At 45.8% G+C, this 18,105-nt stretch overlaps 1 protein-coding gene across 4 annotated transcripts in view; it reads right to left on the reverse strand.

The window, feature by feature from the left end:
* The window catches only part of BRMS1 (BRMS1 transcriptional repressor and anoikis regulator), a 458,387-nt gene that overhangs the window by 336,932 nt on the left and 103,350 nt on the right, over nucleotides 1-18,105 (reverse strand). For all 4 annotated transcript variants that reach the window (XM_069644906.1, XM_069644908.1, XM_069644907.1 and 1 more), the window contains one exon: nucleotides 15,831-15,958. In XM_069644906.1, the coding sequence (XP_069501007.1) occupies nucleotides 15,831-15,958 (128 nt within the window). The remainder of the gene's footprint in view (nucleotides 1-15,830; nucleotides 15,959-18,105) is intronic.

The raw sequence follows: 18,105 nt of genomic DNA on the forward strand, positions 1-18,105 counted from the left end.
ATATTTGAATACAGCATGAGACAAAAGCAAGTGACGAGCACTTACAAATAAAGTGAAAGCAAGGTGGTGGAAAAGGGGGCAACTACGGAGTGAGTTGTGAGAGATGCACGTTGTGGCAAAGCTAAGAGACTGCCAAGGAGAATCTGAAATAAATGTTGGCCAAGAACACAGGTTTAAAGAGAAAACCTGTGGTGTCGAAAGCCTGAAAAATACAGACAAAGTTCCTAGGGTTATGACCAAGTGCCCAGGGCGTGACATGTAATGGGTGGACTGTGTAGTCCGACAACGGGCCTAGACAGAGTGACCCCTACTTGGAAAGAGCCAAGGAAAACAAATGTAAAAGAGCTTATATTTTTGCCACGGTTACGGACGTGAATGATAAATGCAGAAAGAAAGCCACATCTGGTAACTATTGAAAAACAGAATGATTAAGGAGTTGAACTAGAACTGTTTTGAAAGCCAGAAGATTTGAACTGATGGTAGTTTTGAAGCTGAAAGAGCGGACTTCTTGGGGAAGGGAATACCAAGACCTTTTGAACTGTGTTGAACTCTTGGGGAAGGGAACGCTGAGGCCTTTTGGAGCTGTTGTGAACTTGAGCAAGGTAAGGCCATGTATAAGCCAATGCTGGAAGAAGCTTGGAACTTTGATATACAGAACCATTTCATTTGCGGCTGAACTCCCTACACATTGCACAGATTTAGTTGCGAGGGCATGTATAGGTTTTTGACACAGACAGACAACTTGCTATCCTTAGTTTTCTTTCGGTAGGGAAATCCCACCTTAGCACAGGGCAAGTTAGGCCTTACTCCATCCTGGCATTTAAGAAACAAAACAATTTTTTGAAAGTTGAATCTGTTTGCCTGTGCCTTACTTCATGATGCCTTCACAGGAAAAGTGACAGAATCCCATGAATCGTTACAGCCCGCGAACAATGCTTTCATGAATACAATGTTAAGGAGAGGATATTGCAGAAATGTATGGAAAATGGGCCCAATGACCACAAAAGACACAACACTCCCCCACAAGACGTATCTTTCACCTTAGCGAGAAGGAGAGAATGTAGAGAGGTAACGATGTGGTACCAGCAGCAGAAGGTTAAATATGTGTCGTTACATTTGCCCTTGCTTTCGGAGTGAAAGATATCATTTGAAGGACCCTGAGGAAATCCCCAAGTCATGATCAAACTCTTGGGAAAGGTTTGAACAAGCAAGGAGGTAGACGTTGGACCACAACAAATAGCAACACCCAGAGACAGAGGGAATCAGGCCAACAGACTAAAGATCCACGAAAACAAACTTCATGAAATTGGCTTAACCAGGAGTCCGAAAAGGAGGAAGAGGAGGGGACGGGGGTATAAAACCCAGAACATAAAGTGCATTCTGGAAGAACCAAACAGTCCAGAGAAGAGGTGGTGCTTAGATTTCCCCCCTGTTGTACCTTGACTCAGAGACAAAGGCAGTCTCAACCACCTGGGCACAAAAACTCCATGAGGAGAACACGGTACTAGAGCCAAAATGACCATGCAATCACTGGTTTATGATCTTCATTTATGTTGTGAAAGGTTGAAGGGGGAGGGGAGGAGAGGAGGGAGTGAACGCAGAGATGAAGGGCATGGCTAATATATTGCTACCAAGAGACATGGGGGGGATTAGAAATAAGGGGCGACTGTCGCAATACACTGTTTAAGGGGCGGAACGCACAACAAAAGCTTATGAAGCGGTGGCACATGAGGAAGGGTTCACCAATTGGATGGTGGGATGTCCCCACAGGGGTGGAAGGGAGCCACCTTAAAAGTGAAAGGTCTTCCTACCACACAGAAAAGATCAATGTTAATAAGGGAATACAAAAGGTGTGCCTTGCATTTGTTATTGCTCCAAGAACCACACTTTAATGGGGGAAACGAGAGGACCCTAAAAAGGTAACTGGATAGGGAAAAAATTCTGGGCTTTGCAGCAAGCCAAGAAGGGTCCGTGCAGGGGGGACTCCTGGCGAAGGGCCGCACTGACAGACTTAACAGAACTGAAAGCACTTGATAGACTGCTCATGATTAAAGGAACAAACAAGTGGCAGCAATGCACTCTGTAACATGCTATGTGCCCAATCAAAGTCAGTTTCAGGCCAACAAGAGGCAAGAAGAACAGCAACAGAGGTTCACAATCCCCAAATACACCGTTTATCCACCGCCTGCAAAGATACTGTTGGGCAGATGCATGGTGGGTTGTAAACAGAAACAAGAGTTTGTACAACTTTTCCCAGGCTCACAAGACTAATCTTAATTGAACACCACAACAGCCACATGGCGATAACAGTGGTATCCATCAAATGGTCAGATGATGACCCTGTTGAGTCCAGCTGGGGCAATAGCAATGTAACATCTTTTGATGAGGGACCCAGTCTTTAAGGAAGCAATGGAGAAGGAAAAAGAGGCCTATTTTGAAATTAACAAGGGAGAAAGGTCAAGCACGGACATGGACTGGCAAGCAACAAAGACGGTCTTCATAGGGCTGTTAATAGCCAGAGGACCCTGCAGAAAGAAAATTTAAAGTAAAAGAGCTGCTATGCAAGCCAGAAGGCTTAGGAAACAAGGGACAGAAAGGGAGAAATAGATATTAGGAACGAAGAAGACGGTAGACTGGTAGACCATGGGGAAAAAGCAGAAGGTTTTGTCAGTCATGAGAGATATATGCAAAGGAAACTCAGGCGGAGAAACAGCATGTCCAGAAATACCTGGACCCTCTTCACCTACCCAAACCTACAGAAGAACAATGAGGGAGGCACCCTGTAACTGAATACGAGGTGAGAAGGAGAAGCACTCGTAACAGCACAGACTCTTTCTAGACCTGGCAGCCCCAAAAATGACAGTAATAGAACTTTCTTCTAGAAGGAGAAAAGACCCTTCCGCGCCCCCTCATTTATGGAGTCATTAGTAGTGGTCGATACTGTGAGAAAACCGACGGTGTCTCACCCAATAGTCCCTGGATATCTGTCATCCAGGTGGTCAGGGTACGGCTATCGCTATTGGATCCAGTTCCTTGGGGTGGACCAGTGCGGGAGGATGGCCTGGATGGGTAGTGGAAGTCGAACACCGAAGGGTGGGACGCGGTATCCCCTTCCTTATGACACCTTTTCCCTGTCCTGCCAGAGAGGATACTTAGAAACTCTACACCCCCACCCCCTTTTACAACATTAACACTTTCTAACACCATGAGTGACAACAGACTAATACCAGAGCCGTTTACCCGACATGTCGCAACACAAGGGTCAGGCAATTGCCGACAACTACACACACACACACCCACACCTACACACACACCTACACACACACACACACACACACACACCTACACACACACACACACACACCTACACACCCCCCCCCCCCCCCCCCCCCGACTGTCCTTTTCCTTCCTTACTGGGATAAAAGGCAGAGCACAAGAGCACACTTTGAGCAAGGTCGAACGCACGAGGAAGCAGCTATTCCAGGATGGCAGTTCAAATGGAGGAGAAAGGCGGCAAGACCTGAAAGGACGTCAAGGAGGGAGTTGACCTTGCCCTTTGCAACCCAGCCCTGCAAAGCCTCTAGTAAAATAAACATAAGACCGGGAATTCGAGCTGGCGAGTGTTGTGACAGATGTCAGCGGTAAATAGAACCCTCCCACACTGATAGCCAGGGCAGGGAGACACGATTGCCATCGTGGTACTGTCCTTGACTCCACAGCAAAAGAAATGCCAATGAGTTTAGCACAGTCGGTGAGTCAGACGAACCAGACAGTGGTCCGGACGGTGTTAGACTCAAGGTGGCAGTGGCAACATAAAAAAGATTAAGAGACGGAGGTCTTTTGTAAATGAAATTGATACCAGAGGTAAGAGTGATTGGGCGCCACATGGGCACTAGTTCATGGGGCTTGGACTGGTACCACTCTCCTGAATGAAGAGACTGTATTGAACAAAAAAGGGTAAAGAAACTACAAATCCCAAGAGGCCTTAGGAAAGGCCGGCGTGAGGTGCCCAGGTGGTCATACACAGGTCAAGCAAAAAAAGTCCGACACATTATAGAAGTTTTGATGATAATAATTGTAAAACTGGCGTTTGCACCTGGCTAAGGGGGGGGGGAACGCTGTACAAACTGCGGGTAAGCCCGCACTTGCCATAAGCTAACAAAGTGACCCAGCGAGACGAGATCGTCCTTCGGAAGTCTGTTTCAAATGGTAAGTGCTTTGGGAGGCTGACGCTGAAAGAAGGATCAGAGCCTGGCAGAGGGAGATCCAAGGGTCATGAGGGCCGATGACGATTTACAGAAGGAACGTTTGTGTTTCCTTTGGCATATCAGGCCCTCTAAAGCAAGAGACATTCCATGAGAAGAGACTTGGGCACAGAAGGCCCCGATATAGAGAAAAGGAACTGTAAGCCCAGGTGTGTGCTGTGCTCAAGAGTCCCGCCTTGTCCCGTGCGAAAAACGTGGGGAAGGGAGACCCCCAGCCATAAAATCCTGACCATTTGGTGAACACTTCTTTCTTTTCTTGTGAAACATTACCCCCACACTATTTTGGAAGATAGCAGTAAGGACTGGCAATAGGTTTTTCAGTATAGGCCCTTTTGATTTGACTAGACTCTACTAGGACTGTATTATTATTTGATGGCCGTAGCTTCTCACCCATTTTACAGTTTAATAAACACCCTTGAACTGTGATCACAACTGTCGGTCTTGCTTTGATACCATGCCTTCCATACAATACCCAAGGAAGGACTCATCCCCCAAGAATTTGCCTCTTACAGGCCAATCTCTCTGCTTAACACAGACACTAAAGTGCACGCCAAGACACTGGACACCCACATAAAAGCGGCCCTCTAAGACCGCTAGCACTCAGATCAGGTCGCTCTCGTACATGGCCGGCAGATAATGTCATAACCTAATACACCAATGCGCGAGAGATGGAGTGCCACCTTTTCATAATATCGTTCAAAGTGCAAAACACATTTAATGGGTGGAATTGGGGGTTTCTGGAAGGAGTGGTAAATAAAAGGGTGTTCAGTCCAAATTGGAAAAGAAAATTGAGCTGCACAATACTCTATTCCAAACACCAGGGTCAATGTCAATGCAGCCACCTCTTATAGGTTCAAGTTCGGGAGAGGAACAAGACGGGGTTGCTCACCAGATCAAGTGGGCGGGGCAGATAAAGATGTTTGATGTGGGGAACCATGTTTGTTTGCCGATGGCGTCTTACTCATCCACATTTCAGCTTAGCAAGTACACTAATACGGGAAGATATCAGGGTACAAAAAATCCACCAGGAAAAGTCACAATTACTCCTACTTCGCCCAACATACAGGGCACAATACACTGTGCGAGAACTCCTCTTCAAGATATGTGAAACCAACTTTAAGTAAATACCTGGGGAGAACAGCTGAGAAACTGTGGGAGCTTAATTTCCTGCCCCTGTGGGACCAATTAAAAACAGACTCTAGGAGGGGGAGCACCCTGGTCCTGGTCTTGGGTTGGATAGTCATGCCAAATATCATCAAAATGAATGTCCTGCCCAGATTGCTGTTCTGGTTAATTTCTCTTCCCGTTGTGGTCCCTAAGCCAAGGCATAAAAGAAGCAGTATCGCATTGCAATTTGCGACGGAAAATCATTAGTTTGCTTATCAATGTATGGAATGTGTTGCCTCCTCAGAGGCAAAACACTTCAGTGTCATCCTCGACTTCACACTCTCCTTCTCTCCTCACATCACAAACCTTGCCACGAAGGCCCACTTCCAGTTGCACCTCCTCAGAGGTATTCTACCTTTTCTCGCCTTCCCCCAGAAGCTCACTGTCTCTAGAGCTCTGGTTCTCTCCAGGCTGGACTACTGCAACATCCTCTTTCTCAATCTGCCTAACTCTACTCTTGGCCCCCTTCAACTAATCCAGACAGGACTGCAAGACTTGACCTCAAGACCAGTGACTGCATCTCCCCAGACCTGAAATATCTGCACTGGCTCCCAGTGGCTGCAAGGATCAAGTTCAAGAAACTTTGCATCATCCTCTTTCTTTTTGGGGCCCGAGACCTGCACAATATCCAACTCTCTCTGCATAAATACCTTCCTTCTAGAGCCCTTTGCTCAGCTACCTTGAACTCCGAGGGTCAGATGTTTCTCCAAGCTGAGACTAAAAGGTAGATGCCTCTCCTTTGCAGGTGCCTCCCTCTGAACGGCCTCCCTGTCCTCCTCAAACTTGAGCCAGACCACCTGATGTTCCGTAAGCGGCTCAAGACCTTCCTTTTCTCCTCTGCCTTCTCTCTCCCTCTTCCTTGCTAACCTGCCTTTCTGTCTGCCCTTACTGGTTGCCGGGGCCCTCAAGAGTCTCACAGGGTACCAGGCCGCTCCATGACCAGTCTTCCTGCACTGCCACTGAGCCTACTGCGTACTTAGGGGCTGTAACTAACGTCTACTGCCCCTTGCCTTCCATGCACTTACCCAGAGCGCGCTACCTTGGCTGCACTTTCTCAGAGCCTTGGTGCTCTGGCTGCCCTTTCACTCTCCCCTGCCCTTTCCTTCTCCCTTTCCCCCTTTGCACTTTTGTTGCACTTGCACGATTCGAATGAGACAAGTCCTAGTAGGATCGATGTCCTGTCTTCCCTCTGTCCCCAATTCCTTGTCTTGTGATGCCTATAAACACTTGTGTAAAGGCGCGTTATGAAATACCAAAATCATGTATATCAATGTGTCGCTGTAACTGTGATACAAATGTCAAGCTGGCAATACGCTGCCAATGAGGGCTTAGCAGATGTGTGTTGAGAGGTTCACAATGAAACTGGGCCTGCAGGCAAGGCGGGTCACTCAGGGCAGCCTCTGTAACACAATTACAACAGGTGTTTAACAACATTTTTGGCTCGTACCACCTATATATGCTGGGTGCTCTGTTTTTTTGTCACTGGTGTGTGAAGTTGTTATATGTTAGCAACCAAAAGGAGGCAGGTTTGCATTTTTTTGTGAGCAATTGCAAATCATGGGGAAGGCATCACTCATATTTTAACAGCTTCCTGAAAACATGCTTAATCTAAAAGGTAAACTCAGTTTCATCGAGTATGTGGCGGCAGTTTATGCAGCATGTGCATGTGTTTGTTGCAATGGCCCCAATGACGAGTGATTTTGATATGCGAGGTCAAGAGAAAAATAAAGGCAACATTTCTGTTTTTTTATTAGACTGCATCGTTAGGTTTCTTTTTTTTAAAGCCCACACTATACATGCTTAAGTGAGTGATATATAAAAGACATTTAACCATTCCTTCTTAAAAAATATATGAAAATAAACTAAAATGTACTGAATGCAAGCATGCATTAAGAAGGCATTTTATTTTGAAGGTAAAATACTTGGTGAATGGTATCGGATAGCATACTGGTTGGGCCTACGCTGCTGGCCGCATTGCTGGGTGGGGACAGTGGGGGCGGCACGGTTTGTATATTGGTTTTAAGGGCAAGGCACTCCTCAAATGAATGGGTAGGTGGGATAGGGAGCAGAAGGTTTTGGTTAACATGCTAGGCCTGAAGTCGGTCAGGTTTTTAAACCACATTTATCTGTATAGAATTCCTAAGGGGATTGCTCACACAGCTTGTGTGGCCGAGTAATGTTTACCTCCATTAAAAAAACTCACAACTGAATGAAGCATTAAACTGTCTGCAGGAACAGTGACGTATGTAATGGGAAGTGCCTTCACAGGAGGGCAACATATTCTAAAGTGAAACATACACATGTCATTAAAATTGTCTTTCTCAACTCAGTAAAGTGCACAGGACAAATGATTGAATACTGGCTTCAGCGCGGTTTACTTCAAACGGGGGCATCAAAGCATTTTAAAATTCTTTCCAAACAGACACGGGAGGATGCAGCTATTATTCTGCGCGGACCTAGGTTCAAGAAGCAACAGAGTGCTTTGTAGAGGTATATAACAATACAGCTACACAACAGAGCACTTACAGAGGTAACAGAACACATACAGCGGGGATACAAAGGGGCACACAGGAGAGGTACAGCTGTACAGGGTGGCAGGGAACTGAGTCAGGTGGGGGCGACGTCATGGCCTAGGTGTTGAGGCAAGACTCCTTGAAGAGATCGGTCTCAAGTTCTTTTCTGAATTGTAGGAGCGTGGGGGCAAGTCGGATGCGAACGCCATCCACCCGCGGATTCCCTGGACTTGTGCTCTGCTTGCAGATCACGTAAAAATATTTTTGTTGAACTGCACCTTTAATGAATAACTGCAAGTGGACTACCAGTGTAGTAGGACTAAAAGTATTTTACTGACAGGTCTTTGAAAGGGTCTTGCGCCTCTAAACGAGAAGGAGAGTTTGCAGATCTAAGCAGTCTATTGTCGGTTATAACTTGTACAGTAAGTCCTGGCTTTTCAGATCCCCTCACTAGGTACGATTTTCACAGAACTGGTCAATCTTCCTGACCTGGGTCAACCCCAGAACTTTTTTTGCTTTACTAGTGGGATATTTTTCCTTGATACCTCTGAGTGGGAACCTTTTTCCACACTCGCAGAATCTTTTACTCTTTATGGGTGTAATTTTTTTGATTCTCCATAGTGTCTTTTTAAAGTTATCCATGCCGAATCTGTTGGCAGCCTTCATGACCATCGGCCTGGCTTCAGAGCTGCCAGAAGCACGGAAACTGCTCTCCTGAACATCCGTGCGGACCTGCTCTCGAACCTTGACTCTAACATTCCATGTGTTCTCATTTTGCTTGATCTCCCTTCTGCCTTTGATACTGTCAACCATACCATCCTGCTCAACCGTCTCTGTGATAACCCGGGTATCACTGGTCAGGCTCTGGCTTGGCTGACCTCTTTCCTCTCAAATCGACCCTCCCAGGTCCAACTGGGGTCTTTCCTGTCTGACCTCTTTTTCGCTACCTGTGGTGTCCCCCAGGGTTCTAACCTCTCTCCCTGGCTGTTCAACCAGTATCTGGCACTTCTCGCCCACCGCATCGCTGCTCTCTGCCCCAACTTTCAGTGCTATGCGGATGATACCCAGCTCATTTTCAGGCTACCCTCGGCCTCCTCCTCTCCTTCCCTCATCTCTGAATGCCTTAATGCCAGTAAGACCGAGATTCTACTCATCGGCACACCCACTCCCTCCTTCCCTGCAGCTCTCTGGCCGGCCTCTCTTGGCCCTCTTCCTGCTCCTACCTGCAAGGCAAAAAACCTCGGGGTCATCTTCGACTCCACACTCTCCTTCTCTCCTCACATTTCTGACGTTTCTAAGAAGTCACACTACCAGCTGCACCTCCTCAGAGGTATCCTTCCTTTCCTCTCCTTCCCCCAGAAGCTCACTGTCTCCAGAGCCCTGGTTCTCTCGAAGCTGGACTACTGTAACAGCCTCTATCTAAATCTTCCTGCCTCTACTCTCCGCCCTCTGCAACTCATCCAGAACAGGACTGCGAGACTTGTCCTTGGCCTCAAGCCCAGGGACCGTATCTCTCCAGGACTGAAATCGCTACACTGGCTCCCTGTGGCTGCGAGGATTAAGTTCAAAACCCTCTGCATTGTCAACAAGGCCTTCTGGGGCTTGGGGCCAAAATACCTTCAACTCTCCTTCCTAAATATCTTCCTTCTCGAGCACTTCGCTCATCCGCCTCCAACTCCCTCAGGGTCAGCCGCTTCTCCAAGCAACGAGTTGGGGGGGAGGGGGATCTCTCTCCGCAGCAGGGGCCTCCCTCTGGAACAGCCTTCCTGCCTCCCTGAAACTTGAGGAGAACCATCTCTGGTTCCGGAAGCTCCTCAAAACCTTCCTATTTGCTTCTGCATTCTCTCCCCCCTGTTCCCTGCTAAATCACTGAAACTGTACTGAATCAGCAACTGGGCCACTCACCAATCTCGGTCCTTGGCCCAGCCACTCTCCCCTGCACGGCCTTCCTGGCAACCCCTGCACTGCGGGACTGTCTCTGTATCCCTACAGCCCCCCTTCCCAGCACTTGTCTGCACTTATCTTGCACTTGCCACCAGCTGGCCCTTATTATTTATCTTGTTCGTTACTAACCCTGGACTGCACTTTCCCCTCTCCCCCTCGCACTTTTCCCCTCCCCACTACCCATGCACTTGCGCGATCTGAATGACACCTGGCCTAGTAGGATCGTTGTCTGTCTCCCCTTGTTCCCCCCCCTCCCTGCCTCGTCACGCCTTGAAACACTTGTGTATAGGCGCGTTACAAATGCCATATCATATCATATCCTCCTCAAACAACTTTTTGGCAATAAGTGCCTGTTGTTGCTGGGTTGCCATAGGGGCTCCCCTTTTAAATTTCTTTTGCTAACCTTGAGAGAACCAAGGGTAGAAAGGATCTTTGGATCCCTTTTACAGTTTAGTCTGTGAAGCCAGCACATCCCACCTTATGTGGACTGCTCGGGAGATCCAATGTATCCCCTTTTCACACTAAAAACTAACAATTCTGTTACAGGGACAAGCTTACCTCCAATGGCTGGTGGAAGTGATACCTTGTATTAATTTGGGGCACCTTTACCACAGGCTGTGTTCGCAGCTGCAGTAAAGGCACCTAAAGGTACAAATTTTACCAAAATGGCCAGTCTTCTTTTTTCGCCATTTTAGTGTTCCTTGTCCTTTCTTCTTCCATCCCCCGACATCCAGGGCAGGAAATTCCTTTGTGTGATTTGCATCTTCGGCGGGAGTCCTCTGGACTCCCCGCCCAGGCTCCAGTCTGTTTGTGAAGGCAGGAAGCGAGGGAGGAGTCCAAAACTCCACCGTCCTTTGTCTTCCTCCTTGCCTGAATGGGGACAAATCCCAGTGGGGGGGTTGGCTGTCCTGATTGGACAACCAGACTGCCCCCTCTTGTAAAATGCAGGGAGATAATACAGAAGTTGTGTTGCAATTCCTTATAAATACTGCAAACCTGGAAGCTGAAGACAAGTCGAACACTGGAACTGAAACCGAAGAGGATGATTAAGGAATAGCGGTAGAAACCATTTCCAGCAAACTGGAGATCCTGCTGTGTAACTGCAGCCTGCTGTAGCCCTTCCCTCCAATCAACCTGGAGTCTCTGAAAATGACGACTCTGACCCATAGCCGGTGAGACCCACTAGACTCAAGAAGACCTGCATTTTGAGCCATCCCCTGCATGCTGCGACATTGCATTGCTGGAATACCCCAATACACTGGGACCTCGAGCCACTGTGCGGTGCATGGTCTTCCGAATTTCGAATCTCACTTAAACTTTGTGAGCATCCTGGTGGATCTCCAGAGACACGAATCGAGTCTGAAAAGTCCAAACAGAGTGCTGGACCTTTGTAACGACAAGAATTCAACCGCGATTTCCTGTCTTCTTCTCTGCTCCTTGAAAAGGCGCCAAATCCGCAGAAACGCATTCAGCCGCGAGGATAAACTTGCCTAGAGCCTTCTTCATCGATCGCTGCTGCAAAGTTCCTTCTGAGGTCTTGTTTTCAGTCACCACGACAAGAAATGGCTGTAGATCCTAAACTTCTCCTGCTGCAAAATCTTCAATGATGAGGTACTGTGTTGGCTTGGGTGTGTACTTACCTTAAGTCTCTTAGGATTTCTTTGTAGCTGTGGGGTGTTTTCTGTGATTGGGGAGGGGGGGCTCTCATCCAGTGCACCCAGCCCTACTGCTAGAATCCTGCTAGGGTGTCTTCAGTGAAGCCACTGGACCCTCTTCTAACTCTAGAAGTAAAATACTCACCTGTTTGCCCAGTCTTCCTAATGAACTCTGCCTTTTGCTTCTTAAGAACCTATCCTGACACTGCCTGTTGGACACTAGTTCCTAGTAACCCCCCCCCCCCTTCTGCCACTGAGAACACTCATGCTCCAAGAATAAGGGAAAGACTTGAGGGATTGGGCCTTTTGCCTAGAAAAGTAAATTAAGTGTTTAAAAGTACTTACTGGTAAAAGAGTTGGTAACTGTAACTGAGAGTGAACAGTTACAAAACTTACCTTGGATGTGTGATGCACTATTCTTAAAAGTCTGGTTAACATCTTTTCTTTCCTTGGAAACTGTTTTGCCATTCTAACAGAAAGTAGATGTGAAGGTATATTACTCTCCTGTGATCAGGTTGTGCCTCTTTCCAAAAGTAATGTGTTGGTTTCACCAGATTATTCCTGCAGGATACTTGTATGAGTGCCCCCCAACTGGGTCTTGTTTCCCCTGACTTGCTGTTAGCCTGTCCAGAACAAGGCTGTATTAGGTTGTTGCCCATCTAGAATAACTTTGAGTCAGTGGAGTAACGTTGCTGAAAATGTTGGGTGGACATGACCTCTGAAGAAAAGGTCCCCCAGCCAAAGAAATGGGGACAAAATGGTGTACCAAGAAAGTTGGGGGGAGGGAGGGGAACATCCCCGTCCCCCCCTAAAATTACGCCCATGCTTTGAGTCATTCCGTAAAGTTTAACATTGGGTTTTACTTTCCCTGTGCCATCTAACCCCGAGTCTGTGGTTCTAACTGTCCCTTATAAGTCATACATCAGCGCTAATAGCGCTGGGGGGTTTGGCGATAGGGCTAATAGCCCTGGCGGTAATACCCCCGGGGTTAGCGCCCAACTCGTGATAAGGCCCATAGTGTTTCACTGTATCTTTGGACCAGTTGTATTACAATTTCACTTGTACTGATTCTACAGCCCTCTCCCCCTCCTAAGATAAGCCTGGCTGCTCGGTCTACGCTACCATGAGCTCAGGTGGTACAGCCTTTTACTAAGAGTGGAGTCTTGTACTGCCTCAGTTGAATGGTTTTACTAAACCCTTAGTGGACTTCAGAAAAACTGTTCTCACATTCACTGTGCATTCTGGTCCTATATTTAAAAAGATAACACTAGTGTGTAACAGAAATCAAAATGAATTGAGCTAAAAGCCAAGATATTCCGATCATATGGTAGATGTTGCTTATTTGAAACAAAGAATGAGCATTGTGAAAAAAACATCCGTTTTACAGCCTTTATGGGTTGAAATTACTTCCCATTCAATTGAAAATAATGACCTAACAAAATTACTAATCATACTAATCATTACTAATCATATATGTTGGATTGCTATTCAAAACATTTTTCTTTAGCAATCTTGACTAATCAATTTTGCAAAACTAATTTATGCCTTGTAAGCAATATCTAGCAGAGGTCAAGCCAACCCTTCTTAAATTCTTTCTTAAAGCCTACCACTTGGCCGCACACATTATGATACTGTAAGGCCGTTGAAAGACATTGGGTTGAATTAGATAAACACATTTGTGCACCAAGTGTGTAATAGAGCAAGTAAGAAATCACTATCCACGCAATTCAACCTACACAGTATAAAATGGTTCCACAGATAGCAAATCACCTCACTGCCCTCCCCCAGCCCACAGTCCAGTTAGCGAAAATGTACTCTGTGTGCTCAAACCTGTGTTGGAGAGGGTACAGGGTAACCATGAATCCGCTCTGGGTGCTGATGGTGACCACTTGCAGGCTCTCACACACATACAGTCCATCACTTGCTTTAGCAACGAGAGCATGTCTAACAGAGGGTTTGAAGAGGGACAACTGTCAAAGTAAGGAGGACTGTCAGGAAGGTTACCTATTGGAGAAGATCACTGACTGGCTCAATGACACAGACAATAATTTGGACCTTGAACGGCTCGTATAGAGACCATAGTTCTGAACAAGAGTTATGAACCCAACAAGGATGGTAGGAGATAAACAGTTTGTACTGACCCCAAATACAAGCCGTAAGCAGGCGCAGCCGATCTACTTACAGGGTGTAAAAGGACCAAGGTAGCAGATTCACCACCAGTCAAGTTCATACTCAAACGAGAGGGTTGTGAGGGCGGGTGTTGGGTTGTGAAATAAGATTTACTTGTTAGGCGTGAACTTATTCATAGAGTGAATTGGGGCAGGGGAACAAACTGGACAAAGGATAAGTTTACCAAAAGCTGTACACAATCTAAAGTTTGTTACACTTGTAAAACGAAATAAAGAACAATTGGAAAAATGATTTAACGTACAAAGCATTTTCAGTTAATAGAAGTCACATACTGGCTTGTTCAATGCCAATTTACTTTAGAATAGCGAATATCCCCAACAACAAATAAAGGAGGACAGAGGTCAGTCTACAACAGTGATACATCCCTGCAGCCTGTAGAGAAACATTAAAGTCCACTTTGCTTTCATCAAACTGATCTTCTCATTTTGTAGGTTACAAATTAACCTACTGAATATGCAACATTGTATGAGCTTAATCGGCAAACCCCTGGTGCCCTATTCTTGGACCTCACTTGTTCCCATGTAATTCCAGACAGTCTCTCTGCCTTTCCATAATCTGCCTAATAATTCTAAAGTCAATTCCAGTCGCTCCCAAATCTAGGTTGGTATGGGGTAGGGTAAGAACTTAATTTCTATTCCTGTGAATCTCCCTGATTTGTGTTGCATCTCCCATTAACATTCAATCAGATTGCCTTTCTCCACATGTCACTTGAGCATTTAGTCTGTGACATTAGTAGTCCAAACTTCCATGCCCAATTAGGCTTCTTTCTTATTAAATACCTAGACCTCTTCCATCATGAACGGCTAAGCCCCCATGTTCAGCTCTGACTAAAGTAGTACAACTCCCATGTCTCTACGCTTCTACTTTCATGCAAATTACTTTGGAGTAGATTTCTTTCTAGGTTTTTGGTATTCTACAACTAACATGGACCCATCCATATTAGTCTTTCAGTTCCTGTATGTAGCCATGCACCTTAAGATCTTCCTCATCAGGCTGCTCCATGGTCTGCACTTCTGCCACCCAAGTACAAGCAAGCTGAGCCACCACCAGGCTAACCAAAAGTCGTGGAAACCCTTCCCTCTCCATGTTGTGGTCATTGAGGACCATTAGACAAACATTTAAAAATCTGGTCATTTTCCAAGTAACCACATTCTTGTGGCGGCATACAAAGTGCTCTCAATTTGGAGGTATGGGAGCCATGAGGTCCGAGCTGTGATATCAGTATACTATTAGAACAAAAAGACTGTTTCTAACCTTCTATGCACTCATGCTATGAGGCTTTTTTGTTATGCTAGAAACTCTTTTGAAAAATATATTTTCTCATATAAAATATCAGCACGTTTACGAATGCTCATAAAAGACCCCAGTTTGGTAATTCTAACTAATAGTGGAGATACTTGGATTGGGAAAATAGCTTAATGTATGAAAGATTACTTTTCCCACTGTGAACTCTCAAGCCTACTCCATTAGCCAACTAGTTCATAAAAGCAACTAGAATACAATGCTAACAGTGATCAAAAGCAATAATTCCTGCAAATACCCGTACAAGAGAAACAACTGATCCTTCAATTACCATCTGTACGTTAATGACAGGGCTATAGAAAGAATTTTTGAAGTTCCAATATTTTACTCGTTACTTTTTAAATTTGGGAGAAAACAGATTTTAATTCCTGTTCCCAATGGGTGTATTTTGTTAGGAGAGCAAAAATATATTTTATCACTTACATCTATCTTTTTAGAATATAGACTTCTTTGCACCAGGCAATTAATGGAACTTAAAAGACGCACGTTTATCTTCCAGTGGCACTGCTCTCTTCTTACCACTGATAAACATTTGTAAAGCAGTCTTTGCAGAAGTAGGGGAAAGAGTCTTTAACGTCCCTTCTTTCTTTCATATTTTGTGTTGGGAGTATTTGCCTACTTTCAGGAGTAAAAGTGGACTATGCACGGCTTGATTGTAGGGCGAGATAACACCCATCACTAGTAGCGTATGATCTCTTACAAAATGATTAATCAAGAACGCAGATGCAGGAGATAGCCCCTTCCTCAATAAATTACAGCCCACAGTGAGAAGTATGCTCCAACTCTTAACATACCAGCCACTTCAATGCGGATCTTCATATTCTTCTGGAGTACAGCGAGGGGGTCTATGTATTCGGCGGCCTTCCCAGCTGCCACTTCTTCCAGTTTGGCTTTCACCTGCTGCAATCTTTCCTTGAACAACCTAAGTACAAACATATAACAGTATATGAATTGCATGCATGGTCTACAAATCATTCCCCGAGAGACCTCACTTTCCCCCCCATCCTTGCATGCAACACACCTCTCACTTACAGTCAAGAAATCTCTTCTCATACCATGACCAGTCGATCCCATCCTCTTTGCAATGTACCTCTAGCCACCATTCAATCCTCTTTGCAAGACACCCTCTTGCTACCCCCTTTGCAAGTATGCTCTCGCACATTCTCCCAACCTCACTGGAGGCTCTCGAAAAACTTGTATACAAAGAACTAGGTCTCACAGATACTCGATCGCCTCCCCTTCTCCAAACCTCCTAAAGGACTGCTCCCCTTTCACGACTGCCCAAGACTGCTCTGCCTGCCTCCAACCATTAAAGATACATTTCCCCACAAATCCAAACATAAACCCCTTCTACATAAACTCTGCAAGAGTTTGCTCAGTCATGTGTTCCTCCCCCCCACCCCTCCAAAGACGATCACAAAACAATCCAGTTCAAGGCAACTCACAGCCCCCCCTACTAGAAGTCCCATTTCTTGTACAATCTTGCTCCCTTCACAGTTCTCACACATAATGCTTCTCTTGACTCCCAACCTCCCACTCTCAAAGAATCCGATTCCTTCCAATATACTGCCCCCACTATCCCCATTCACATGCTCATCTAAAAAGGATGGTTTTACATCTACTCATCCTCTCTCAAGGCCTCATTAACCACTACCTCCACCCCTTATGTCCTCTCAGGCCTCTTTGACCCTGCACCCATGACGCCTCTCCCAAACTCAACACATTCCTGAATTGCACCCTCACCCATTCTTTATAGCAAGACATTGCCCACCCACCTCCCATGTAGTGCAGTCCCAAACTACTACTCCTCCTTCTTCTTCTTCTTCTCCTCCTCCTCCTCCTCCTCCTTCTCCTCCTCCTCCTTCTTCTTCTCCTCCTCCCTTCCCATCTACTTCCAAGATTCCTCTCCCCTATTCTTCCCACTGTACATGTGGAAGGCCTTCTTCACAAAAGTATTCAATCCCACATTCCCATCCTCTCTACTCAACCTCTCCCTTCACTGTATGGAGAAAGAAAACATTTGGGAGAACCAAAGCAAAGCAAAGGAGGGCCCTCTACACAAAAGCAGGAGCAGGGAAAAGGGAATAAGCTACAGACCAGCCAGACTGACCGCAATGGTAGGGAAATTAATGGATTAACGGACCAAGAAAAGGAATACAAAATATTTTTTTTATAACAGTGGGTAACAGGAATCACAGCAGGCAGCATGGATAGCAGCTATGGATAGGAAGCAATTAAGATTTAACAGCCAAGTAACGCAAACGGGGATAGAAGCCCTTAATATGAGGTGAGATTTGAAAGTTAAAATAGGGCAGGCATCATAAGGTTTGAGCCAATTACCTCAAAGAGGCAAGACTCTTTGAAAGAGGAGGAACAATTCTGAGGTGAGGTAGAGAGAGGAATAGCCAGTGCTCAGAGATTGTGTTAACATTGTACAAATTATTGTGAAGGCATTATTTGCAGCATTGTGTCCAAAAGGCACCAAATCGCTTGTGCTAACCATGGACAGAACTACACACAGAGCACAAAATGAGCCCTTGCCACTGGCTAGGGAAATTCGACTCTTGGAGAGTTAAGAAATTGTGTGCTCTGTATGTATAGAATTGAGGTGGCGACATATGGATGGCTACTAGCTTGCAACTTGAATTTGTGCCCCCTGCACAGGGTACGGCGACTTATTGGTTTTGTTTTCATGAGGATTCACATTAATCCAGTGGGCATGAGTTCCACCTTAATAGTACCAAGATCAAGTTACTTGGATTCGCCCAGTTACTCCCAGAAATGGAGCAACAGCACAGGTAGGTGTCACAAGAATAAGTGTACATGCTGACACCCAGTCACAACTGTAAACGTGGAGATAGAAAACCAATCTCCTGTTAATACAATGTAGGTTTTACATATTTGTATCCATCCTACCTTTCACCTCCTTATGTACTAGGAAGGGTTATAATAGATGAAGTATAAATACAATAGCTGTGTAGACTTGGTTGTGATTATGTCAGACAGGGCCCCCTGCTTGTGCAAAGGCAGGGTAGGGAGGCATAACAACATGCAGCAAGTGAAGATCCT

This window comes from Ambystoma mexicanum, chromosome 2p (genome assembly GCF_040938575.1).
Source record: "Ambystoma mexicanum isolate Mex_15411 chromosome 2p, UKY_AmexF1_1, whole genome shotgun sequence".
Taxonomy (NCBI): Eukaryota; Metazoa; Chordata; class Amphibia; order Caudata; family Ambystomatidae; genus Ambystoma; species Ambystoma mexicanum.